This window comes from Schistocerca nitens, chromosome 3 (genome assembly GCF_023898315.1).
Source record: "Schistocerca nitens isolate TAMUIC-IGC-003100 chromosome 3, iqSchNite1.1, whole genome shotgun sequence".
Lineage (NCBI taxonomy): Eukaryota > Metazoa > Arthropoda > Insecta > Orthoptera > Acrididae > Schistocerca > Schistocerca nitens.
In genome coordinates this window covers 210,093,246-210,119,662 of record NC_064616.1, presented here as the reverse complement: position 1 = coordinate 210,119,662, position 26,417 = coordinate 210,093,246, and the positions used below count along the sequence as shown (strand labels likewise).

The 26,417-nt window shown below is 45.5% G+C and overlaps 1 protein-coding gene and 1 pseudogene across 1 annotated transcript in view; both read left to right on the top strand.

Moving 5' to 3' along the window:
- LOC126248161 (uncharacterized) overlaps nucleotides 1–26,417 on the top strand; it is a 513,313-nt gene that overhangs the window by 310,151 nt on the left and 176,745 nt on the right. The window contains exon 4 of the mRNA XM_049948909.1: nucleotides 5,288–5,547. Coding sequence (XP_049804866.1) covers nucleotides 5,288–5,547 — 260 coding nt within the window. The remainder of the gene's footprint in view (nucleotides 1–5,287; nucleotides 5,548–26,417) is intronic.
- Nucleotides 8,992–9,109, top strand: LOC126250159 (5S ribosomal RNA; annotated as a pseudogene).

Genomic DNA, 26,417 nt, shown 5'->3' with positions numbered 1-26,417 from the left:
AAGTGGGATACGGAAGTACTAAGGAATGACGAGACACGTTTGAAGTTCTATAACGCAATAGATACAGCAATAAGGAATAGCGCAGTAGGCAGTACAGTTGAAGAGGAATGGACGTCTCTAAAAAGAGCCATCACAGAAGTTGGGAAGGAAAACAGAGGTACAAAGAAGGTAGCTGCGAAGAAACCATGGGTAACAGAAGAAATACTTGAGTTGATTGATGAAAGGAGGAAGTACAAACATGTTCCGGGAAAATCAGGAATACAGAAATACAAGTCGCTGAGGAATGAAATAAATAGGAAGTGCAGGGAAGCTAAGACGAAATGGCTGCAGGAAAAATGTGAAGACATCGAAAAAGATATGATTGTCGGAAGGACAGACTTAGCATACAGGAAAGTCAAAACAACCTTTGGTGACATTAAAAGCAACGGTGGCAACATTAAGAGTGCAACGGGAATTCAACTGTTAAATGCAGAGGAGAGAGCAGATAGGTGGAAAGAATACATTGAAAGCCTCTATGAGGGTGAAGATTTGTCTGATGTGATAGAAGAAGAAACAGGAGTCGATTTAGAAGAGATAGGGGATCCAGTATTAGAATCGGAATTTGAAAGAGCTTTGGAGGACTTACGGTCAAATAAGGCAGAAGGGATGGATAACATTCCATCAGAATTTCTAAAATCATTGGGGGAGGTGGCAACAAAACGACTATTCACGTTGGTGTGTAGAATATATGAGTCTGGCGACATACCATCTGACTTTCGGAAAAGCATCATCCGCACAATTCCGAAGACGGCAAGAGCTGACAAGTGCGAGAATTATCGCACAATCAGCTTAACAGCTCATGCATCGAAGCTGCTTACAAGAATAATATACAGAAGAATGGAAAAGAAAATTGAGAATGCGCTAGGTGACGATCAGTTTGGCTTTAGGAAAATTAAAGGGACGAGAGAGGCAATTCTGACGTTACGGCTAATAATGGAAGCAAGACTAAAGAAAAATCAGGACACTTTCATAGGATTTGTCGACCTGGAAAAAGCGTTCGACAATATAAAATGGTGCAAGCTGTTCGAGATTCTGAAAAAAGTAGGGGTAAGCTATAGGGAGAGACGGGTCATATACAATATGTACAACAACCAAGAGGGAATAATAAGAGTGGACGATCAAGAACGAAGTGCTCGTATTAAGAAGGGTGTAAGACAAGGCTGTAGCCTTTCGCCCCTACTCTTCAATCTGTAGCCGCGTGGGATTAGCCGAGCGGTCTAAGGCGCTGCAGTCATGGACAGTGCGGCTGGTTCCGGCGGAGGTTCGAGTCCTCCCTCGGGCATGTGTGTGTGTGTTTGTCGTTAGAATGATTTAGGTTAAGTGGTGTGTAATCTTAGGGACTAATGACCTTAGCAGTTTAGGCCCATAAGATTTCACACACATTTGAACATTTTTCTTCAATCTGTACATCGAGGAAGCAATGATGGAAATAAAAGAAAGGTTCAGGAGTGGAATTAAAATACAAGGTGAAAGGATATCAATGATACGATTCGCTGATGACATTGCTATCCTGAGTGAAAGTGAAGAAGAATTAAATGATCTGCTGAACGGAATGAACAGTCTAATGAGTACACAGTATGGTTTGAGAGTAAATCGGAGAAAGACGAAGGTAATGAGAAGTAGTAGAAATGAGAACAGCGAGAAACTTAACATCAGGATTGATGGTCACGAAGTCAATGAAGTTAAGGAATTCTGCTACCTAGGCAGTAAAATAACCAATGACGGACGGAGCAAGGAGGACATCAAAAGCAGACTCGCTATGGCAAAAAAGGCATTTCTGGCCAAGAGAAGTCTACTAATATCAAATACCGGCCTTAATTTGAGGAAGAAATTTCTGAGGATGTACGTCTGGAGTACAGCATTGTATGGTAGTGAAACATGGACTGTGGGAAAACCGGAACAGAAGAGAATCGAAGCATTTGAGATGTGGTGCTATAGACGAATGTTGAAAATTAGGTGGACTGATAAGGTAAGGAATGAGAAGGTTCTACGCAGAATCGGAGAGGAAAGGAATATGTGGAAAACACTGATAAGGAGAAGGGACAGGATGATAGGACATCTGCTAAGACATGAGGGAATGACTTCCATGGTACTAGAGGGAGCTGTAGAGGGCAAAAATTGTAGAGGAAGACAGAGATTGGAATACGTCAAGCAAATAATTGAGGACGTAGGTTGCAAGTGCTACTCTGAGATGAAGAGGTCAGCACAGGAAAGGAATTCGTGGCGGGCCGCATCAAACAAACCAGTCAGTAGACTGATGACAAAAAAATCATACTCTGGTAACCGATTTGCTACCATTTTGGGTTGAGAGCAAGACTTTTTTGAATCCAGACAGCATGGCTATCGATCAGAGCACATCACTTATATTTCACTGATTCTTCTCGTTCTTCTTGGGTATGCTTATGGCCACCTTGCTTCACTCTTCCATTTCTGGGCCGAGAGATCGTAGAGCTATTGGGCTCCATTTCTGCCCCCGACGTTATTCAATCTGTGTATTGAGGAAGCAGTAAAGAAAATAAAAGAAAAATTTGGAGTAGGAATTAAAAACCATGGAGAAGAAATAAAAACTTTGAGGTTTGCCAATGACATTGTAATTCCGTCAGAGACAGCAAAGGACCTCGAAGAACAGTTGATCACAATGGACAGTGTCTTGAAAGGAGGGTATAAGATGAACATTAACAAAAGAAAAACGAGGATAATGGAATGTAGCCGAATTAAATTAGATTAGGAAATGAGACACTTAAAGTAGTAGATGAGTTTTGCTGTTTGGGGAGCAAAATAGCTGACGATGGTCGATGTAGAGAGGATGTGAAATGTAGACTGGCGATGGCAAGGAAAGCATTTCCGAAGAAGGGAAATTTTTTAACATCGAGTATAGATTTAAGAGTCAGGAAGTCTTTTCTGAAAGTATTTGTATGGAGTGTAACCATGTACGGAAGTGAAACATGGACGATAAATGGTTTAGACTAGAAGAGAATAGAAGCTTTCGAAATGTGGTGCTGCAGAAGAATGCTGAAGATTAGATGGCTAGATCACTTAATTAATAACGAGGTTCTGAGTGGAATTGGGGAGAAGAGGAGTTTGTGTTACAACTTGACTAGAAGAAGGGATCGGTTGGTAGGACACGTTCTGAGGCATCAAGGGATCACCAATTTGGTACTGGAGGGCAGCGTGGAGGGTAAAAATCAGTGAGGGAGACCAAGAGATGAATACTCTAAGCAGATTCAGAAGGATGTAGGCTGCAGTATGTACTGGGAGATGAAGAAGCTTGCACAGGATAGAGTAGCATGGAGAGCTGCATCAAACCAGTCTCAGGACTGAAGACCACAACAACAACAGACTCATCTACAGATCTTATTCGTCTCTGCTATGGTGTCTTGCTTTTTCTGAGAGAGTATTAGCTGGAAGGTTTAGGATATTAAATTCCTCTTTTACTCTAATTATGTTGAAAACAGTTTTACCTCTTAAAACCTTCCTAGCAGTCCTCAGTATATCTTTAACGATCTGGTGTGCCGATTTCGTTACAGTAACAGCTTGTCGTTGCCCTATTACCTATTGTATCCAGAGATGGCCAATGGGCAGAAAGATAACGAACCGGTCCCCTTCTTTGCTCAAATACTTTACTGGCCATTAAAATTGCTACCCCACGAAGAAGACGTGCCACAGACGCGAAATTTAACCGATAGGAAGAAGATGCTGTCATATGCAAATGATTAGCTTTTCAGAGCATTCACACAAGGTTGGGGCCAGTGGCGACCCCTACAACGTGCTGACATGAGGAAAGTTTCCAACCGATTTCTCATACACAAACAGCAGTTGACAGGCGTTGCATGGTGAATCGTTGTTGTGATGCCTCGTGTAAGGAGGAGAAATGCGTACCATCACGTTTCCGACTTCGATGAAGGTCAGATTGTAGCCTATTGCGATTGCGGTTTACCGTATCGCGACATTGCTGCTCGCGTTGGTCGAGATCCAATGACTGTTAGCAGAATATGGAATCGGTGGGTTCAGGAGGGTAGTACGGAACGCCGTGTGGATCCCAATGGCCTCGTATCACTAGCAGTCGAGATAACAGGCATCATATCCGCATGGCTGTAACGGATCGTACAGCCAAGTCTCGATCCCTGAGTCAACAGATGGGGACGTTTGCAAGACAACAACCATCTGCACGAACAGTTCGACGACGTTTGCAGCAGCATGGACTATCAGCTCGGAGACCGTGGCTGCGGTTACCTTTGACGCTGTATCACAGACAGGAGCGCCTGCGATGGTGTACTCAGCGACGAACCTGGGTGCACGAATGGCGAAACGTCATTTTCTCGGATGAGTCCAGGTTCTGTTTACAGCATCATGATGGTCGCATCCGTGTTTGGCGACATCGCGGTGAACGCACATTGGAAGCGTGTATTCGTCATCGCCATACTGGCGTATCACCCGGCGTGATGGTATGGGGTGCCATTGGTTACACGTCTCGGCCACCCCTTGTTCGCATTGACGGCACTTTGAACAGTGGACGTTAGATTTCAGATGTGTTACGACCCGTGGCTCTACCCTTCATTCTATCCCTGCGAAACCCTACATTTGAGCAGGATAATGCACGACCGCATCATGTTGCAGGTCCTGTACGGGCCTTTCTTGATACAGAAAATGTTCGACTGCTGCCCTGGTCAGCCCATTCTCCAGATATCTCACCAATTGAAAACGTCTGGTCAATGGTGGCCGAGCAACTGGCTCGTCACAATACGCCAGTCACTACTCTTGATGAACTGTGGTATCGTGTTGAAGCTGCGTGGGCAGCTGTACCTGTACACGCCATCCAAGCTCTGACTCAATGCTCAGGCGTATCAAGGCCGTTATTACGGCGAGAGGTGGTTGTTCTGGATACTGATTTCTCAGGATCTATGCACCCAAATTGCTTGAAAATGTAATCGCATGTCAGTTCTCGTATAATATATTTGTCCAATGAATACCCGTTTATCATCTGCATTTCTTCTTGGTGTAGCAATTGTAATGGCCAGTAGTGTATGTTACCAGACATCTTCGGTTTACATTAAGAAAAAAATGATATTTTCTCCTCCCCGTGGCTGAGGAATTCTATCTCTTCTGTTTCTCTGTAAATATTAAATTTTTCATTACTGGCGGATCTTTTTCTGGTTCCCCAGGAAATGGATACTGGGACGGCATCTTTCGAGTTGACAGAATGCAGCGTAAGGAACTTCGATAGTAGCGGCGGCTGCTCGTGTTTCAGGTGGCTACGCGAAGTTCACTGGCCTCAAGACGTACAACAAGGACCTGAAGACAATGCTGGCAATCGGCGGCTGGAACGAGGGTTCGACGCGCTTTTCGCCGCTGGTGGCGGACGCGGAGCGGCGCAAGGAGTTCGTGAAGAACGTGCTTCGCTTCCTGCGGCAGAACCACTTCGACGGCCTCGACCTCGACTGGGAGTACCCTGCATTTCGCGATGGCGGCAAGTCGCGCGACCGGGACAACTATGCACTCCTCGTCAAGGCAAGTATTACTCACCAGCGACTTTGTCTCCCGAGCGAAGCGCACCTCCGACTGGTCACCGATTTTGCTCTAAAAATGGTTCAAATGGCTCTGAGCACTACGGGACTCAACTTCTGAGGTCATAGTCCCCTAGAACTTAGAACTAGTTAAACCGAACTAACCTAAGGACATCACACACATCCATGCCCGAGGCAGGATTCGAACCTGCGAGCGTACCGGTCTCGCGGTTCCAGACTGCAGCGCCTAGAACCGCACGGCCACTTCGGCCGGCGATTTTGCTCTCTCGCACACAATTGTAGTAGAGTGCGCACAAAATAGCGCAGGCGGAAAAGTAGGGGAGGGGCAACGGCACTGGTGGGTGGCCCCATTGAGATCAGTCATAGCACCGTACGAGAAGTGCTGTCTAAATAGAGATGGGGCCCCTCCTCGCCCGCACCACCGTGGTGACCAAACCAAAAGTTCTGTCACCTCCGTCAACATGTTAGTTATCTAATAGGTGGATCACAGGATGCTGGGCTGTGATGTTATGCGTGCGTCTGGGTAAGACTGCGCATTAACACGGTCCATCAGGTGATGGACGAAACGCGAATGAGGGTAGCGATTTGAAGAGCAGAGGGAAAAAAGTGCCAAGGCTCGTGCCGTGGGACAGAAACCTCTGCGACAGTGGGGTGGGTAGTAAGTGTGGTGTCACCGCCAGACACCACGCTTGCTAGGTGGTAGCCTTTAAATCGGCCGCGGTCCGTTAGTATACGTCGGACCCGCGTGTCGCCACTATCAGTGATTGCAGACCGAGCGCCGCCACACGGCAGGTCTAGTCTAGAGAGACTCCCTAGCACTCGCCTCAGTTGTACAGCCGACTTTGCTAGTGATGGTTCACTGTCTACATACGCTCTCATTTGCCGAGACGACAGTTCAGCACAGCCTTCATCTACGTCATTTTCTACGACCTAGCAAGGCGCCATATTCAGTTACTATGTCATATTGTGACTCATGTACCGTCAAGAGCGACGTTCATCATTAATGGATTAAAGTTAAGTACCATACTAATTACGTCCGCTTCCTGAATTCTAATTCCTTGTCATGTTCCAGACCTCACGTCAGTATAGTCCTTCCTTCTTCACGCCAGCCTGCGTGAGCTAAAACGCGTGCATTTCGGCCCCCACTAGTAACACGGTGTTGGCTCTTCTGGCAACACAACAGTAAGAACAGTGGTGGCTTACTAGCTGCGATAGTTCATGCAAGGTTGGGTTTGTTAGTATGGGTACGATGCACCATTACCGTGGCAGGCGGTGGCGATGTATCCAAGTTCGCTGCAGCCGCTGCATTCCTGGAACAATCAGGATCGTTATACACTCCTGGAAATTGAAATAAGAACACCGTGAATTCATTGTCCCAGGAAGGGGAAACTTTATTGACACATTCCTGGGGTCAGATACATCACACGATCACACTGACAGAACCACAGGCACATAGACACAGGCAACAGAGCATGCACAATGTCGGCACTAGTACAGTGTATATCCACCTTTCGCAGCAATGCTGGCTGCTATTCTCCCATGGAGACGATCGTAGAGATGCTGGATGTAGTCCTGTGGAACGGCTTGCCATGCCATTTCCACCTGGCGCCTCAGTTGGACCAGCGTTCGTGCTGGACGTGCAGACCGCGTGAGACGACGCTTCATCCAGTCCCAAACATGCTCAATGGGGGACAGATCCGGAGATCTTGCTGGCCAGGGTAGTTGACTTACACCTTCTAGAGCACGTTGGGTGGCACGGGATACATGCGGACGTGCATTGTCCTGTTGGAACAGCAAGTTCCCTTGCCGGTCTAGGAATGGTAGAACGATGGGTTCGATGACGGTTTGGATGTACCGTGCACTATTCAGTGTCCCCTCGACGATCACCAGTGGTGTACGGCCAGTGTAGGAGATCGCTCCCCACACCATGATGCCGGGTGTTGGCCCTGTGTGCCTCGGTCGTATGCAGTCCTGATTGTGGCGCTCACCTGCACGGCGCCAAACACGCATACGACCATCATTGGCACCAAGGCAGAAGCGACTCTCATCGCTGAAGACGACACGTCTCCATTCGTCCCTCCATTCACGCCTGTCGCGACACCACTGGAGGCGGGCTGCACGATGTTGGGGCGTGAGCGGAAGACGGCCTAACGGTGTGCGGGACCGTAGCCCAGCTTCATGGAGACGGTTGCGAATGGTCCTCGCCGATACCCCAGGAGCAACAGTGTCCCTAATTTGCTGGGAAGTGGCGGTGCGGTCCCCTACGGCACTGCGTAGGATCCTACGGTCTTGGCGTGCATCCGTGCGTCGCTGCGGTCCGGTCCCAGGTCGACGGGCACGTGCACCTTCCGCCGACCACTGGCGACAACATCGATGTACTGTGGAGACCTCACGCCCCACGTGTTGAGCAATTCGGCGGTACGTCCACCCGGCCTTCCGCATGCCCACTATACGCCCTCGCTCAAAGTCCGTCAACTGCACATACGGTTCACGTCCACGCTGTCGCGGCATGCTACCAGTGTTAAAGACTGCGATGGAGCTCCGTATGCCACGGCAAACTGGCTGACACTGACGGCGGCGGTGCACAAATGCTGCGCAGCTAGCGCCATTCGACGGCCAACACCGCGGTTCCTGGTGTGTCCGCTGTGCCGTGCGTGTGATCATTGCTTGTACAGCCCTCTCGCAGTGTCCGGAAAGGTATGGTGGGTCTGACACACCGGTGTCAATGTGTTCTTTTTTCCATTTCCAGGAGTGTATATTAGTGGGAGATCGGCCACAGATGATCTCACCGTGTGGGGGGTGTGTGGAGCTTGTCTGCATGTAGTGTACGGTACGGCTTCCATGTGTGGTGTCAGTTATTTGGCAAGTGTGTTCCAACTGGATATCCAGTAATGGTGGCTGATTAATAGGGGCTGCTAATGTTCGTGTAAATGGGTTAGGAAATTTGTGGTAAGTTCCAATGGGACCAGGTTATCGGACCCAAGGCTTACACACTACGTAAACTAACTTACGCTAAGGACAACACACACACCCATGCCCGAGGGAGGACTCGAACCTTCGACGGGCGAGCCTCGCGAACCGTGGCAAAGCGCCTGAGACCGTGCGGCTACCCCGCGCGGGAAATGGGTTACAACAGTACAACCGATAATTTGACAAATGTAGACATTCAGAGGCAATAGTTTCTCTCTAGCGTACAGAGAAAGAAATAGTCGCACGAACTGAGGATCAAGTAAAGTGAAACAAGTCCGATTGTGGGCTGTCGGAGGGAAATTTACCAATATGAAATAGGGGTAAAAAGGTTGCATGGCGGATGAAGTCACTTATTACGGTACTGACAGTGTGAAATAAAGAATGCATATAATGTGGAAATTGTGTGTCAGTCCGCTGAGGACTCATTTGTCAATATTACTTAAACATGTAATATTCTGGCAACGGCCTTGCCGCAGTGGATACACCGGTTCCCTTCAGATCACCGAAGTTAAGCACTGCCGGGCGAGGCCGGCACTTGGATGAGTGACCGTCCGGGCCGCCATGCGCTGTTGCCATTTTTCGCGGTGCACTCAGCCTCGTGATGCCAACTGAGGAGCTACTCGACCGAATAGTAGCGGCTCCGGTCAAAGAAAACCATCATAACGACCGGGAGAGCGGTGTGCTGACCACACATCCCTCCTATCAGCATCCTCATCTGAGGATGACACGGCGGTCGGATGGTGCCGATGGGCCACTTGTGGCCTGAAGACAGAGTGCATATAATATTCTCCTTAGTTCGCATCTCTCCAGAAGTAGTGAAGCTTTCGAAAGTTACCTACATTTAACCCGTCCTTCTTTATTATCTTTGTTGTGTGGTTGAAACAGCTAGCAGTTTTTGCAGCTCTCTCGAGTACAATATTTGTCCCAAACTGGAGAGTGACAGTTACAAACTGATTGAATGAATATTTTGTATCCCTCTTCTTTCGTGAATCAATTTTCCTAACACTTATACCAGTGAAGCGTCAGGACATTAAAATTGCAGTACCATGAAGTATAGCAAATAATGACATTTGACTAATTTATTTATTGTGCTGATACAGTATAACAGAAACAACATGAGATTAAATTTGTAGGTAGTGCGGGTGTGTGTGCACTTTAGTACGACTTTACCCCATCTGGGCGTGGAGTGGATCCGAACTTGTGTGATGTATAGAGGCTATACGTATGAGATGTGATCGTATTGCAAATCCGATGGTACCCCGTACCGTGATGCCAAGTGCTGGGTCCATACAAACAGGACGAATGCAATCTGGCGATATTCATTGTCCATGGGGCCTCCACACATCAATACATCCACTGTGAGGCTGTACACAGAGTTCGGGCTTGTCTCAAAGAACGAAGTGGTGCCACTGCTGTGTCTGGTGTTGTTATTAGGCTCACCACTGTCGTGGCCCTAATCTCTGCTGTCCCATCGAGGGAATCCACGACAGTGGCCACCATGCGAATAGTCTGTGGTGTTCCAGATGGTATTACGCTGTCAATAGAATACGTATCATTAGTTTCCGCTCTGTAAGAAGGAACTGACTGTTGATAGTTCGGAGGGTGAACGTTTGACAGTATCAGCCACTCGTGCTAGCGAAACGTCAGTAAAATCGTTAAACAAATGACAGATGAAGATCCCAAGACAAGCCGACTGGCAACATTTCAATAGAATTGGAGTACGAATGAACACAGCCAGCGTCTACATCACAATTAACAGGCTATAATGTAATATATGAATGAATAAATAAATATCTGGAAGATACTTACCTTGTTGCAAACAAGCTTCTTTCCTGACTCAAGATACGTGATGTGATTGTATGATCCTGCACATCCAAGTGAACATTAGTCTGTCTTTTCAAGTGTTAGATGCATGGGGCTGCTGGAATCGTGCATAGTGTTGAGTGTGGCCCTCTTGAGCCCGTAAGAACCATATCCGCATGACACTTGAGACTAAAACGAACAACAATATCGTGGAACAGTATACCACAGGATCAAAAAAATGGTTCAAATGGCTCTGAGCACTATGGGACTCAACTTCTGAGGTCATTAGTCCCCTAGAACTTAGAACTAGTTAAACCTAACTAACCTAAGGACATCACAAACATCCATGCCCGAGGCAGGATTCGAACCTGCGACCGTAGCGGTCCTGCGGTTCCAGACTGCAGCGCCTTTAACCGCACGGCCACTTCGGCCGGCGACAACAGGATCGATAGGCCACTATCTTGCCATTGCCGCATACTGATACGTGTTAGTAGACACGATCTTTGCAAAAACCACCGGCATTCAAAAGAGTTTTGTTAGCGAGAAACCCTCTGCATAATCTTTCCTTATGTGTGGTATGTAGTTGGTGTAACTCGTACGTACTTTGTGCGGCTGTGCTGGAAAGCTAATCATTTGTGTGGTATCGTCCAAAGATCAGGTGTCATACCGAAGTCGCAACTCGCATGGATACTGTAGTGTTGGCAGAAGAGCCAACACCGTGTTGCTAGAGGAGGCCGAAATACACGCGTTTAAGCTCACGCAGACTGGCGTGAGGTCTGGAACAATTAAAGGAGTTGAGTCTAATAAATAAAGAACGTAGTGGCTTGAATACTTAACTTTAATCCATAATTGGTGTACATCGCTCTTGACGGTACTCTAATAATCTCAATATAAACTTGTAATGGCGCCTTGCTAGGTCGTAGCAAATGACGTAGCTGAAGGCTATGCTAACTATCGTCTCGGCAAATGAGAGCGTATGTGTCAGTGTAGCATCGCTAGCAAAGTCGGCTGTACAACTGGGGCGAGTGCTAAAACGTCTCTCTAGACCTGCCGTGTGGCGGCGCTCGGTCTGCAATCACTGACAGTGGCGACACGCGGGTCCGACGTATACTAACGGACCGCGGCCGATTTAAAGGCTACCACCTAGCAAGTGTGGTGTCTGGCGGTGACACCACACATACCACATGAGTTAGCAACGTCTCACTGCAATCCTCAGTGATGAATGGAAGGTGCTGGTGGTACCACACCCTCGCTCCCAGCTCTGCAGATGTACAGCCGATATGAGGAAACCTCCGCTCCAGCAGACAACATTGAGTACATAACGCTCGTGAGTTTCTCATGTCTTAGATGGAACTGTACTTTCTAACTTCTTGAACTTTGTAATTCAAGAGAAGAGTTTAGTAAATGTGTGCATTAAGCGACGCCTTAATATTCAGAGACACTCCTGTGGCAATGGATTGTACAAAGTAAATCTTTTTATCATTCTTGTAATAAAGAATAATATATCATACGTTGTAGTTCAGATCAACTGTCTACCAGAGCAATCGAAGAACGCATAGTATAGTTATGGTGACTGACGTTTCGTCAGGTCATAACAATGTAATGTAGTACACTCGATGCTAATTTGGTGTTTGTCACATGTTGCCCCGATGGTTAGGATTGCAGTGCGTTGCGGTGGTGGTGGATACTGGGCAATGGCACTGAGCATGCCTACAGCTATACCTCTGCAGTAGGAATGTATAGGGGCTTTCGAAAGGTCGCAGCTTCCCACTGGACTCCCATTGGGTTGTACCTCCAGCTCCGGTACCTGTCAAACAAAGGCTTTGTGAATGTGACAATTCAAAGTTTCAACTTCAGATTTCAAAAGTCGACTCACCAAATACACTACTGGCCATTAAAATTGCTACACCAAGAAGAAATGCAGATGATAAACGAGTATTCATTGGACAAATATATTATACTAGAACTGACATGTGATTACATTTTCAAGCAATTTGGGTGCATAGATCCTGAGAAATCAGTACCCAGAACATCCACCTCTCGCCGTAATAACGGCCTTGATACGCTTGGGCATTGAGTCAAACAGCTTGGATGGCATGTACAGGTACAGCTGCCCATGCAGCTTCAACACGATACCACAGTTCATCAAGAGTAGTGACTAGCGTATTGTGACGAGCCAGTTGCTCGGCCACCATTGACCAGACGTTTTCAATTGGTGAGAGATCTGGAGAATGTGCTGGCCAGGGCAGCAGTCGAACATTTTCTGTATCCAGAAAGGCCCGTACAGGACATGCAACATGCGGTCATGAATTATGCTGCTGAAATGTAGGGTTTCGCAGGGATCGAATGAAGGGTAGAGCCATGGGTCGAAACACATCTGAAATGTAACGTCCGCTGTTCAAAGTACCGTCAATGCGAACAAGAGGTGACCGAGACGTGTAACCAATGGCACCCCATACCATCACGCCGGGTGATACGCCAGTATGGCGATGACGAATACACGCTTCCAATGTGCGTTCACTGCGATGTCGCCAAACACGGGTGCGACCATCATGATGCTGTAAACAAAACCTGGATTCATCCGAAAAAATGACGTTTTGCCATTCGCGCACCCAGGTTCGTCGTCGAGTACACCATCGCAGGCGCTCCTGTCTGTGATGCAGCGTCAAGGGTAACCGCAGCCACGGTCTCCGAGCTGATAGTCCATGCTGCTGCAAACGTCGTCGAACTGTTCGTGCAGATGGTTGTTGTCTTGCAATCGTTCCCATTTGTTGACTCAGGGATCGAGACGTGGCTGCCATGCGGATAAGATGCTGGTCATGTCGACTGCTAGTGATAAGAGGCCTTTGGGATCCAGCACGGCGTTCCGTGTTACCCTCCTGAACCCACCGATTCCACATTCTGCTAACAGTCATAGGATCTCGACCAACGCGAGCAGCAATGTCGCGATACGATAAACCGCAATTGCGATAGGCTACAATCCGACCTTTATTGAAGTCGGAAACGTGATGGTACGCATTTCTCCTCCTTACACGAGGCATCACAACAACGTTTCACCATGGAACGCCGGTAAAATGCTGTTTGTGTATGAGAAATCGGTTGGAAACTTTCCTCATGTCAGCACGTTGTAGGTGTCGCCACCGGCGCCAACCTTGTGTGAATGCTCTGGAAAGCTAATCATTTGCATATGACAGCATCGTCTTCCTGTCGGTTAAATTTCGCGTCTGTAGCACATCATCTTCGTGGTGTGGCAATTTTAATGGCCAGTAGTGTAGCAGCAGACGAAGGCCCAAAATAAGGGATCCCCTCAGAGATATCCATGGTTTGAGAGATTAGTGGAATTTAGTAAGAACCCTGCACACTAGAGAGGAGTGTTTAGGAATAGGAATGCACTTGCTTACAGTAGGTAATCCTGATCATTGTGTTACAGTAATGTCACACAAAGCTAAAGCTGTCGTGAACCCAAAGCTTGGTTTCAACAACAAAGTGCTGTGCCATGCATAGTCCCATTGGAGGTGGTATGTTGATGCTTTCACCGACCGTTGAGCTGAAATAACCAATCAGTTGTATGGGGACCTACAGTTTAACATGGACTCTCAACCACGGTGAAAGTCATTGTTTTTCATATAAACAAACATTGCCAGAGGTGAAAGAAATGATAAAACAGCGTTTCAGCTGCTCGCTAAAATTATGTCTGATGGAACCTCAAAGGTAATCCGCTTCACTTTCTAACCCACCAGTAGTAGCAAAAACTTGTGGAAACTATTCGTGGCTGCGTCGATATTAGAACAGTTTACGCTCGAGAGTTTCCTCGCCCCACCGCGGGCATCGGTTGTCGGCAACAGGCCACACGGCACCCGCCGCCTGAAGGCTAGTGCCGTCCGAGCAGGTGGCTACACCTGGGCGCTATGAGTGTATTTATCAGCTGTAATTTTCTTCCTTGAGGTTGCGGTATTTATCGTTCATTTACGTATTGGATTTTGCATACTTGAATCTTATGAACGCTGTGTGTAAGTGTTGTAAATTACAATCCAAATTGGAACAAAGTCTAAAATTTGTGACATGTTCAATATGGGTTTAGTGCAGCGATGTCAGCTCGAATCGTTTGTATTGCGTGTGGGGCGAGTCCTTTCGGGCAAATACGTCAGAAAAGGATTTGCTGATTTCAAGAAAGATCGTTCTGGCATGAATGCTTCTCAACATTCAGGAAGTCTCGACTAATATACCTGATTAACAGGGATTTTTTAACCGTCGCGCCACATTTGAATTTAATAGGCAAGATTTAGAAGACAGGTTTAGGAGTACTGCAGGCACTAATGCAAAGCAACACAAACTGAACGTGTGACTATTACTGCAAATTATCTTGAACGTCATTAGTTCGCTGATTGAGCATTGCTATACAATACTGTTAGTTGTGGCGAGTTAACCCGCCAGGGTAGCCGAGAGCGCTAACGCGCTGCTTCCTGGACTCGGGCAGGCGCGCCGGCTCCGGATCGAAGCCGCCTGGCGGATTAACGACGACGGCCGGTGTGCCGCCCAGCCTGGATGTGGTTTTTAGGCGGTTTTCCACATCCTACTAGGTGAATATCAGGGTGGTCCCCAGGTCCCGCCTCAGTTACAGGACTCGCAGACATTTGGAACACATTCACGCTATTTCACGATTTATACCGACACAGACAGCTGGGGTACACTACTTCCGTCCCAGGGGCTATGGGCTGGCGACCATGCCAATTCCATACTTAACCCTGCCGACCCTGCACACAATGCGGGATAAAGGCAGTAGAAAAAGAAAGAAAGTGGTGGCGAGTTATGATGCGTTTATGTTAACTTCTTAAGAAGAGATTTACAGCTGAACACTAAGAAACAAACATATACAGGAGCAAAGGACAGTGTCAAAATAATATTTTTCATTTATTGGCTCAAAAAGGCTTTTTGTGCTCCCCAGGACTGTGTGCATCGCAGATGGTATTAGTTGCCAACAACTGATATACCTATCGGTTGCAGAGTAAGAAGAAGCCTCAGAGTCTCAGGGGGTAGCATAAAGGGCATCAACGAAACCAGCCCTTTCCTTGGGATGTTGACTTCCACTCATATCGTGCTCGAAAACGACAGTTTGCACGTTAGACGCAGCTGCCACCCCCTCGGCGTTTCAGTCTAGCTCTAAGGACGTCGTAGGACTGCAGGCCCATTTAAAGTGGTCTGGCGTAGTGTGACCGCAAATTTTCCTCTGGTATGCAGGATGCAGCCACTAGGGACCATTCAAATTCATTCGACGGAATTTGAACGTGATCTGAAACAGCAGAGGGGTTTTACGCTTTTTCAGCGCTCCTGATTCACGCCCTCCTGTGGCTAGATCATGGAGAGGAGGGGAAGGCAGGAGGGGGAGGGGCGGGTGATTCATTATCGTGGCCGTGTTCGATAACAACCTCAGTGCCAACCACGCACCATTGTTAACCATTTTAAAAATGTACCCCTCGATGATTTCAACACAAGTTTAGTCTCGCGGCTGCTCTAGCGCCTGAAAGAAGGCAAACTACACTTAAGGGGTGTCGAAGGGGTTGCGTAATCCTCAGGCGTTAGGAGCAGCCACAAGGCGCGTTCGGTTGGAAGATCCGGACATGTAAGTTTTTAAAGGGGGTATCGAAAAAGTGGCCCTTTAATTTTGTTACGCTGTGTATCAGCAAAGTATGATGACCAACAATCCATTCTTTCACTGTGTAAGCACATTATGCCCAATCTCTTGCAGGTATCTGCAAGGAGTGTCAGGTTTCCATGGGATATATAGGATGGTCCATTGATAGTGACCAGGCCAAATATCTCACGAAATAAGCATCAAACGAAAAAACTACAAATAACGAAACTCGTCTAGCTTGAAGGGGGAAACTAGATGGCGCTATGGTTGGCCCGCTAGATGGCGCTACCATAGGTCAAACGGATATCAACTCCGTTTCTTTAAATAGGAATCAATTTTTTTAATTAGATATTCACGTAGTACGTAAAGAAATATGAATGTTTTAGTTGGCCCACTTTTTTCGCTTTGCGACAGATAGCGCTGTAATAGTCGCAAACATATGGCTCACAATTTTAGACGAACAGTTGGTAACAGGTAGGTTTTTTAAATTAATGATGTTGTGATGTTTTGGTTTGTGGGGCGTTCAACTGCGCGGTTATCAGCGTCTGTACAAATTCCCAACCTTTGCTCAGTCCAAACTCGCCAATTTCATGAATGATGATGAAATGATGAGGACAACACAAACACCCAGTCATCTCGAGGCAGGTGAAAATCCTTGACCCCGCCGGGAATCGAACCCGGGACCCCGTCCTCGGGAAGCCAGAACCCGACCGCGAGACCACGAGCTGTGGACTTTTAAATTAAAACACAGAACGTAGGTACATTTGAACATTTTATTTCGGTTCTTCCAATGTGACACATGTACCTTTGTGAACTTATCATATCTGAGAACGCATGCTGTTACAGCGTGATTACCTCTAAATACCATATTAATGCAATAAATGCTGAAAATGATGTCCGTCAACCTCAATGCATTTGGCAATACGTGTAACGACATTCCTCTCAACAGCGAGTAGTTCGCCTTCCGTAATGTTCGCACATGCATTGACAATGCGCTGACGCATGTTGTCAGGCGTTGTCGGTGGATCACGATAGCAAATACCCTTCAACTTTCCCCACAGAAAGAAATCCGGGGACGTCAGATCCGGTGAACGTGCGGGCCATGGTATGGTGCTTCGACGACCAATCCACCTGTCATGAAATATGCTATTCAATACTGCTCCAACCGCACGCGAGCTATGTGCCGAACATCCGTCATGTTGGAAGTTCATCGCCATTCTGTCATGCAGTGAAACATCTTGTAGTAACATCGGTAGAAGATTACGTAGGAAATCAGCATACATTGCACCATTTAGATTGCCATCGATAAAATGGGGGCCAGTTATCCTTTCTCCGATAATGCCGCACTATACATTAACCCGCCAAGGTCGCTGATGTTCCACTTGTCGCAGCCATTGTAGATTTTCCGTTGCCCAATAGTGCATATTATGCCGGTTTACGTAACCGCTGTTGGTGAATGACGCTTCGTCGCTAAATAGAACGGGTGCAAAAAATCTTTCATCGTCCCAGTAATTTCTCTTGTGCCCAGTGGCAGAACTGTACACGACGTTCAAAGTCGTCGCCAATTCCCGGTGCATAGAAATATGGTACGGGTGCAATCGATGTTGATGTAGCATTGTCAACACCGACGTTTTTGAGATTCCCGATTCTCGCGCAATTTGTCTGCTACTGATGTACGGATTAGCCGCGACAGCAGCTAAAAGAGCTACTTGGGCATCATCATTTGATGCAGGTCGTGGTTGACGTTTCACATGTGGCTGAACACTTCCTGTTTCCTTAAATAACGTATCTATCCGGCGAACGGTCCGGACACTTGGATGATGTCCAAAATACCAAGCAGCAAACATAGCACACGCCCGTCGGGCATTCTGATCACAATAGCCATACATCAACACGATATCGACCTTTTCCGCAATTGGTAAACGGTCCATTTTAACACGGGTAATGTATCACGAAGCAAGTACCGTCCGCATTGGCGGAATGTTACGTGATACCATGTACTTAAACGTTTGTGACTATTACAGCGCCATCTCTCACAAAGCGAAAAAAGTGGTCCAACTAAAACATTCATATTTCTTTACGTACTACACGAATATGTAATAAGAAATGGGGATTCCTATTTAAAAGAACGCAGTTGATATCCGTTTGACCTATGGCAACGCCATCTAGCGGGCCAACCATAGCGCCATCTGGTTTCCCCCTTCAAGCTAGACAAGTTTCGTTCTTTGTAGTTTTTTCGTTTTACCCTTATTTCGTGAGATATTTGGCCCGGTCACGATCAATGGACAGCCCTGTATATCACAGTTACCGTGATGGTATGCTGAGATGCCTAACAGGCTGGGAATCAAGGCCAGCTGGCAAGTGTGCTGGGATGGACCAGGTGGTTAAAACAACTGCTTGTGTTGCATGGGAGAGCCAGGTTCAAGTCCCGGTCTGGCACTAATTTTCACCTGTTACCATTGATTCATCCTGGTGTCCAAATTCTTTCAATAGTGCTTGTATGGCCGCTGGATCACATAAGGCGTCTGATAAGAAGGGGGCGTGGCGGGATTGGTGGAGCTAGATGGAATTAGTTTAGAGCTAATGAGCCTTATAAAACCTTTAGTGTGGGATAGCTCGGATACAGTGATCCTTGAGTGGAAAGCCACTGGACGAGAGATTTGCAAAACATTTATCAAGATCATTTAAAGAACATACACTGCTACTTAAAGCATTCATCAGGATTGCTTATATCGTGATTCGAACTCATGATCTCTTTTACTAAAATAAAAAAAATCAGTAAACAGTGATTGGGGGCACTACGCCACTTACAAGGTTTTCAACAAAACTGTCAATATTTCTTTAATTACTTCGAGGCACTAGACAAAAATGTTCAAGTGTGTGTGAAATCTTATGTGTCTTAACTGGTAAGGTCATCAGTCCCTAAGCTTACACACTACTTAACCTAAATTATCCTAAGGACAAACACACACACCCATGCCCGAGGGAGGACTCGAACCTCTGCCGGGACCAGCCACACAGTCCATGACTGCAGCGCCCAAGACCGCTCGGCTAATCCTGCGCGGCGAGGCACTAGACACACATATTTAGAAAAACAAGGTAATAACAACGTATACGACATCTCGACTAAATCCAATGGGTATAGGTTCAGATTTGCGAGGTGTCCACACGCTGTATTATCTTCAGCCTAAGGCAAAGACAACAGCAATTAGTGAACGCGACTAGATAATAAGTATGCACTGCAATGGTTGCACAACGCCAAACAGTAACCTCTTTAAAATGTATTATTTTACTGAGCAAAATCTGTGGACTACAAAACATGGGCAGAAGCCCCTTCAGCAAGCCATAGGAGGTTTAAAGACAATTTGCTTAGGACAAATGAAATTCCACACCAAACTGCCTGAATTAACGACCCAAAATTTAAGTCTCAAATTAGCAAGTTTTCCGAAATGACCCTGGGATTCAATCCTTTTAAAATTACAATACACATGACGAGTATTGAAGGAAGACAAATTACAACACGCATTTATAGATACGGACTGTAAGTGACTTACTACTGGTTAATAGGCCAATTTTACTTAAGCACTATTACGTAAGTAACAAGAGTAAAGATAATTTCAGTTTGAAATCAGCAGCCACGTTGATCAACACTGACTACTGTCGCTTCCCTTAAAATTTAACACTTCAGTTGGTGCTTTGAGTTTTTGTCATTAAAAAGTCAACTGTCTGTTCCTTTTAAAATTTAACCACTTAAGTTTGATCTTTAGGTACTTATCAACCAATAGAATAACCCACAACTTCGCTCTTGGGAATGATGAAACAAGAATACGTGATCACTTACATTACGCTGGCCAGGGTGGCCGAGCGGTTCTAGGCGCTACAGTCTGGAACCGCGCGACCGCTACGGTCGCAGGTTCGAATCCTGCCTCGGGCATGGATGTGTGTGATGTCCTTAGTGGAGCATGAAAGACAGCATCCGCCACACACCTCAAAGCATGAGCAACAAAATTTTCAACATGCAGTTAATGCGCTGGATCGAAGTAGAACACAGTAACAACTCAAAGACTCTTGGTGCACACCCAGTCGAACACAGGCACCTCTGTCCCGCTGTCGCCGCTCTCCAGTACATCAAAACAACTGCCAAATACCGACTGCCGAAGTGCGGCCGCGTTAACCTCACTTGATTGAGTAAGACCTCGTTGCAAGAAGCCTCTTACGTTGACGGCCCACAGCTCTCTGTTCAAGCGCTCAAGCAGGGGCTCTTTCTCTATGCTCGCAACGAGTATGATCCCTAACTTTAACCACATCGATACACTTATACGGACGGTTGTCAGGTCCAATCGATAACACGTATCGACACCCCCTCCCCCAAAAAAAACTAAACCGAGGGGGGGGAGGTGAAAAAAGGTGTAAGGAACTCGGGCATTACTCCCCTGCCACCCCGACCTTTTCCTTTCCTCCAAGCTGAATCTGGTTTAAATGAGCTCTAATCTACCACTGTGTCTGCAAGTCCTCAACCAAGACATTGACTGGGGACATACACTACTAGACATTAAAATTCCTACACCAAGAAGAAATGTAGATGATAACCGGGTATTCATTGGACAAATATATTATACTACAACTGACATGTGATTACATTTTCACGCAATTTCGGTGCATAGATCCTGAGAAGTCATTATCCAGGACAACCGCCTCTGGACGTAATAACCGCCTTGATACGCCTGGGCATTGAGTCAAACAGAGCTTGGATGACGTGTACAGGTACAGCTGCCCATGCAGCTTCAACACGATACCACAGTTCATCAAGAGTATTGACTGGCGTATTGTGACGAGCTAGTTGCTCGTCCACCATTGACCAGACGTTTTCAATTGGTGAGAGATCTGGATAATGTGCTGGCCAGGGCAGCAGTCGAACATTTTCTGTATCCAGAAAGGCCCGTACAGTACCTGCAACATACGGTCGTGCATTATCCTGCTGAAATGTAGGGTTTCGCAGGGATCGAATGAAAGGTAGAGCCACGGGTCGTAACACATCTGAAACGTAACGTCCACTGTTCAAAGTGCCGTCAATGCGAACAAGAGGTGACCGAGACTTGTAACCAATGACACCCCATACCATCACGCCGGGTGATGCGCCAGTGTGGCGATGACGAATACACGCTTCCAATGTGCGTTCACCGCAATGTCACCAAACACGGGTGCGACCATCAGGGTGCTATAAACAGAACCTGAATTCATCCGAAAAAATGACGTTTTGCCATTCGTGCACCCAGGTTCGTCGTTGAGTACACCATCGCAGGCGCTCCTGTCTATGATGCAGCGTCAAGGATAACCGCAGCCATGGTCTCCGAGCTGATAGTCCATGCTGCTGCAAACGTCGTCGAACTGTTCTTGCAGATGGTGGTTGTCTTGCAAACGTCCCCATCTGTTGGCTCAGGGATCGAAACGTGACTGTACGACCCGTTACAGCCATGCGGATAAGATGCTTGTCATCTCGACTGCTAGTGATTGGAGGCCGTTGGGATCCAGCACGGCGTTCCGTATTACCCTCCTGAACCCACCGATTCCGTATTCTGTAGCACGTCATCTTCGTGGTGTAGCAATTTTAATGGGCAGTACCGTACTTATGCTAGTTAAGTACTTGTATATTTTACGTATTGTATAAACAAGTATTATTTGCACTGTTGTGTTTGCATTGTTCTTAACCACGACAACTAGGCGAGTACTCTGAAGTATTTGCGCAAAGACAGTTTACAGTATGATCTCCGAATACGCGAAGAGCCGGAGGTGGGCAAAGTGGTTGAATCGTGTCATCCGTTACGTGGCATGTTAGATATACCTGTCACCATCACGACTCAAATGGTGGGAGAGTTGAGTGCCGCTTGCACGGCGTGTATTGTTTTGCTTGGTGTAGTCAGAAAGGATGTTGCATTACTAGAAGGTACTCAGCCGTCTTTGGCTCAGTTATTGCGTTTGTACGCGACGATGGACCACGCTGCCAACAGGGTTCGTGACGTCTGTCAGGCGTAGAAAGATACCAAAACAATGTTAAACATACTGGCACAGCAAGGTGAAGTCATTTCTGTGCAAAGGCAATTAGCAGCCTTGAAGTGGCAGAAAGGAATCGAAATTGATAGCGAGATAATGCCTACAGAGCAAGTAGTCCCAAGTTAAGGAGATAAGTTGTCAAGTCTATTCAATAAACTTCCGAATCCTCTGCTGGCAGTTATTCGAGGTATTAGTGTTCTGTCAGTCAAAAAAACTGTGCGTATTAAAGGATTTATCCTTTAGCTGAAGGGCAAGTAAGGAGACTAATTGCTGAGGTAATGGTTGAAAAAGGGTCCTTTTTATGTCTAAGAGAGCGGATTTTAAGTGAATGTTTGTGTCCGCAGAGGCGTAGAGATGGGGCTGAAGAATGTTATTATAGGGTAGAGGAGAACATGAAGCACTGGCCGATTATGTTGAGGGAGTAAGAATCGCTATGTTACCTCTATGTGTGGATATTTCTGAAGAGGACGTCGTTGTCACCATACTTGCAGGTATGTCACTGCAGGATCTATCACGGATCATGTTTATGGAGCAGCCAAAGTCATTTACTGACCTTTCTAGGTTATTAAATTAATACTCCGTTGAGAAATTTGTGGTCCATCAACGATCTTTTGCCTGCACGTAATCGTGGACAATCTCACGGACAAGTGGAGGGTCGCAGGAAAGAATATTATCCATGCCCATCAAAGGGAAGCTCGGAGGTACAACCAAGGGAGATGGACGGTATCCTTGACGATGGGTGATACGGTGTATGTCCGGAATGTTTGGGGTCAGACAAAAAGGAACAGCGAGTGACAGAAAAATGATTGCCACGGTATGTTTGTCCATACACAATTGTCAGAGTTACACTACTGGCCATGAAAATTGCTACACCACGAAGATGACGTGCTACAGACGCGAAATTTAACCGACAGGAAGAAGATGCTGTGATATGCCGGTGACGATACCTACAACGTGCTGACATGAGGAAAGTTTCCAACCGATTTCTCATGCACAAACAGCAGTTGACCGGCGTTGCCAGGTGAAACGTTGTTGTGATGCCTCGTGTAAGGAGGAGAAATGCGTACCATCACGTTTCCGACTTTGATAAAGGTCGGATTGTAGCCTATCGCGATTCCGGTTTATCGTATCGCTACATTGCTGCTCACGTTGGTCGAGATCCAGTGACTGTTAGCAGAATATGGAATCGGTGGGTTCAGGAGGGTAATACAGAACGCCGTGCTGGATCCCAACCGGCTCGTATCACTAGCAGTCGAGATGACGGGCATCTTATCCGCATGGCTGTAACGGATCGTGCAGCCACGTCTCGATCCATGAGTCAACAGATGGGGACATTTGCTTTCCAAAAAATTGGCTTCTGACAGCGAAGAAAAAGTCCGCATTGAACACTTTCGACAAGTGCTCTTAAAATGTAAAAATATGTCTAAATTTTCAGATTTTCACCTGGAAAATATTGACATTCGTTCATTATTTGTTACCGGTATACAAGATTCGACTTTAAGAACAAAGAACGTCAACAAAATAGAAAGTTTTTTTTTGTTGTTGTTAGTATTCCATATCTACGAAGTAGTTCATAAGAAACAGACAATCTGTTCGAGACTCATGTCAAAATTTGTAGTTACCTGACATTGTCAGTGTAGGCTGATCTACTATTTCAGTGACTATAACAGTTGCAACTAGTTATCGCATTTCCTATTTGCAATCTCTAGTAAAAACTTTACGAAAAATCAAAATCCAGTGTCAAAATTCGTTTTTGCTCGAGTTGTAAACCAGGAGCACGAATAGCTCAAAAATAGGAGCAGGTAATTCTACAACGTATACTACGCTGTGGAAGATACTTTCGGTACTTAAGGTGCCAGGCTACCAAAAGTTTCCACACACATTTCACAGAGCGCGTGGATACATTTATCAGAACCATTTCGACAAATCAGCAACGTTTATCCATATGCACTCCTCTGGATACAAAGTAAACGACATAAATGAGAAGTTAAAAGTTTTACACTCAGGAAACAAGGGCAAGCATTGTAATCTTTTGGAAGAACTGAAATTTATTTACATTTCCTAAAACTGCGGAATTTAGTAATCAAAATGTCTTAGCAGTTTTACAGATAATATTGTAGAATAGCAGGAAAAAGGGCCAGAGTAATTCATAAAGTGAAATCTCTTTGTAACATATTAAAAAAGACACATGGCTTCTGGAATGGAGAGCCAGTTAACGTATTTGCAAAAGTTGGTTTGTTTGTACATCTGTTCCATGTTTCCTTCGAGTGTTCCCCATTAACCAAAACAGGAAAAGATTAAATGTCTTGATTGTAACTGTTGTTCAATTGAAGGTGTACCAAAGTGTCATGGTAAAATTTATAAGTGTACTTTCAACTCTACACTAAAGTATCTTTAAGAGTATTTTTAAACAGATGTGAGAAGGTGAATGTTAAATGTAGTAACTTAAGAATATTTTTAATTGGTAATGAGCTGAAGAACAGCTAACATAATAATTGTAAAGAGCACACGGAAGCGAATCCACAGTCTTTGACATGCATTATCCTATAATAAACAAGTTGTGATCGAAGGCGTGTTTTTTCATCACGGCATTCACCGAGATGTTACCTCGCTACCACAGAACCGCAGCTAACAGTGGCTGGTGGAATATAAAACATAGTATTAAGAGCCTGAATACAATACTGCGCCAGTAATAAATGAAGGAATTCATAGCAGCATGGCTTTGTAGCGCCCTTTTTGTGCGATTGGAAGAAATCGATACAATGCCAACTTCACCCAAGATCATCCTGCAAATATTTATTTAAGGATCTAGGGATATTCACAGTAGCTTCTCAGTATATATACTCTCTTATGAAATTTGTTATTAACAACCAAACCCAATTCAAAAGTAATAGCTGTGTGCATAACTGCAATACTAGGAGAAAGGATGGTCTTCACTATTCAAGATTAAATCTAACTTTGGCACAGAAAGGGGTGAATTATACTGCCACTAAAGTCTTTGGTCACTTACCAAATAGTATCAAAAGTCTGACAGATAACCAACAAGTATTTAAGAAGAAATTAAAAGAATTTCTGAATGACGACTCCTTCTACTCCATAGAGGAATTTTTAGATATAAATTAAGAAAAAAGAAAAAAAAACAAAAAAATAAAAAAATAAAAAAGTTGTTATATTAACTTAATTATGTTGTTAAATTAACTTAATTATGTTATGTATTGGAAAATTTGACTCGTTCCACATCATTACGAAATATCGTATTCATGATCCATGGAACTAGTATTAATCTACTCTAATCTAATTTAATCTTTGTGCACATAACGACTTTAGCACTTTACTGACACTCGATGTAGTGCTCCCATAGGCATAGCGAAAACAAGATTAGACTAACGCACAGGCGTTTAAGCACTTATTCTTCGCGCACTCCATTACGATTGGACTGAGAGGAACTAATAAATGTTAGAATGGGAAGTACACTCTGATGTGCACTTCACAGTGCTTTGAAGAGTATGTATATAGACGCAAAATTTCAAGCAACCAAGAAAAGTCAAAGATGTAGAAGCATGAAAGCAATTTTCACGTTGACGTCAAAGAATGGTATGTAACAGAATGAGAAAGTTTGATTCGAGCAGACGAATCAGTGAGCGGACAGTTTTCAACTCACTCTGCAATGTTGCCAGATCTTAGAAAAAGTCAAGGGTCGAGGTCACCCAAACCCCTCCCCTACCCCCACTCGATCTAGGCCAGTTGGGTGACTAAAATATGGTAGGAAATTAAAAAAGGTATTTTCCTATTAGTCAAGGAAGGTAGCACAGCATGCATGGTTGCCAAATCCCCCCCCCCCCCCCCACTCCATTCCTCTTCATTTTTAGGCCGATTGGTACTAAAAAATGGCGAGAAAGCTGTAGTCGCTTTACTCTCACCACTTATCCAGGCACATTAACTATCGCTCGTGTTCTATACAGGGTAGGGAAAGTCATCCCTAAGGCGCTGCAGTCATGGACTGTGAGGCTGGTCCCAGCGGAGGTTCGAATCCTCCCTCGGGCATGGGTGTGTGTGTGTTTGTCCTTAGGATAATTGAGGTTAAGTCGTGTGTAAGCTTAGGGACTGATGACCTTAGCAGTTAAGGGGCTCCGGAACGCCCTATACTTGCAATGTTAAAATAAAGCTTATAAATTACATCTTTCCTCACAAAGTATTTGAGGTAGGAAGTTGAACTTTTTACAGATTATTTATTGGAATATGGGCTACAACGTAACACAGGGATTTTACAAAATTTTAGTTCAGTTATTAAAGATGATTTTTTTTCAATTGTAATGAGAATTCACATTTTTTGCAATTTTTTATTTATATATTCAAAAATATACAGTTTTTTGGAAAAAGGCTGTGTTAAATTATGC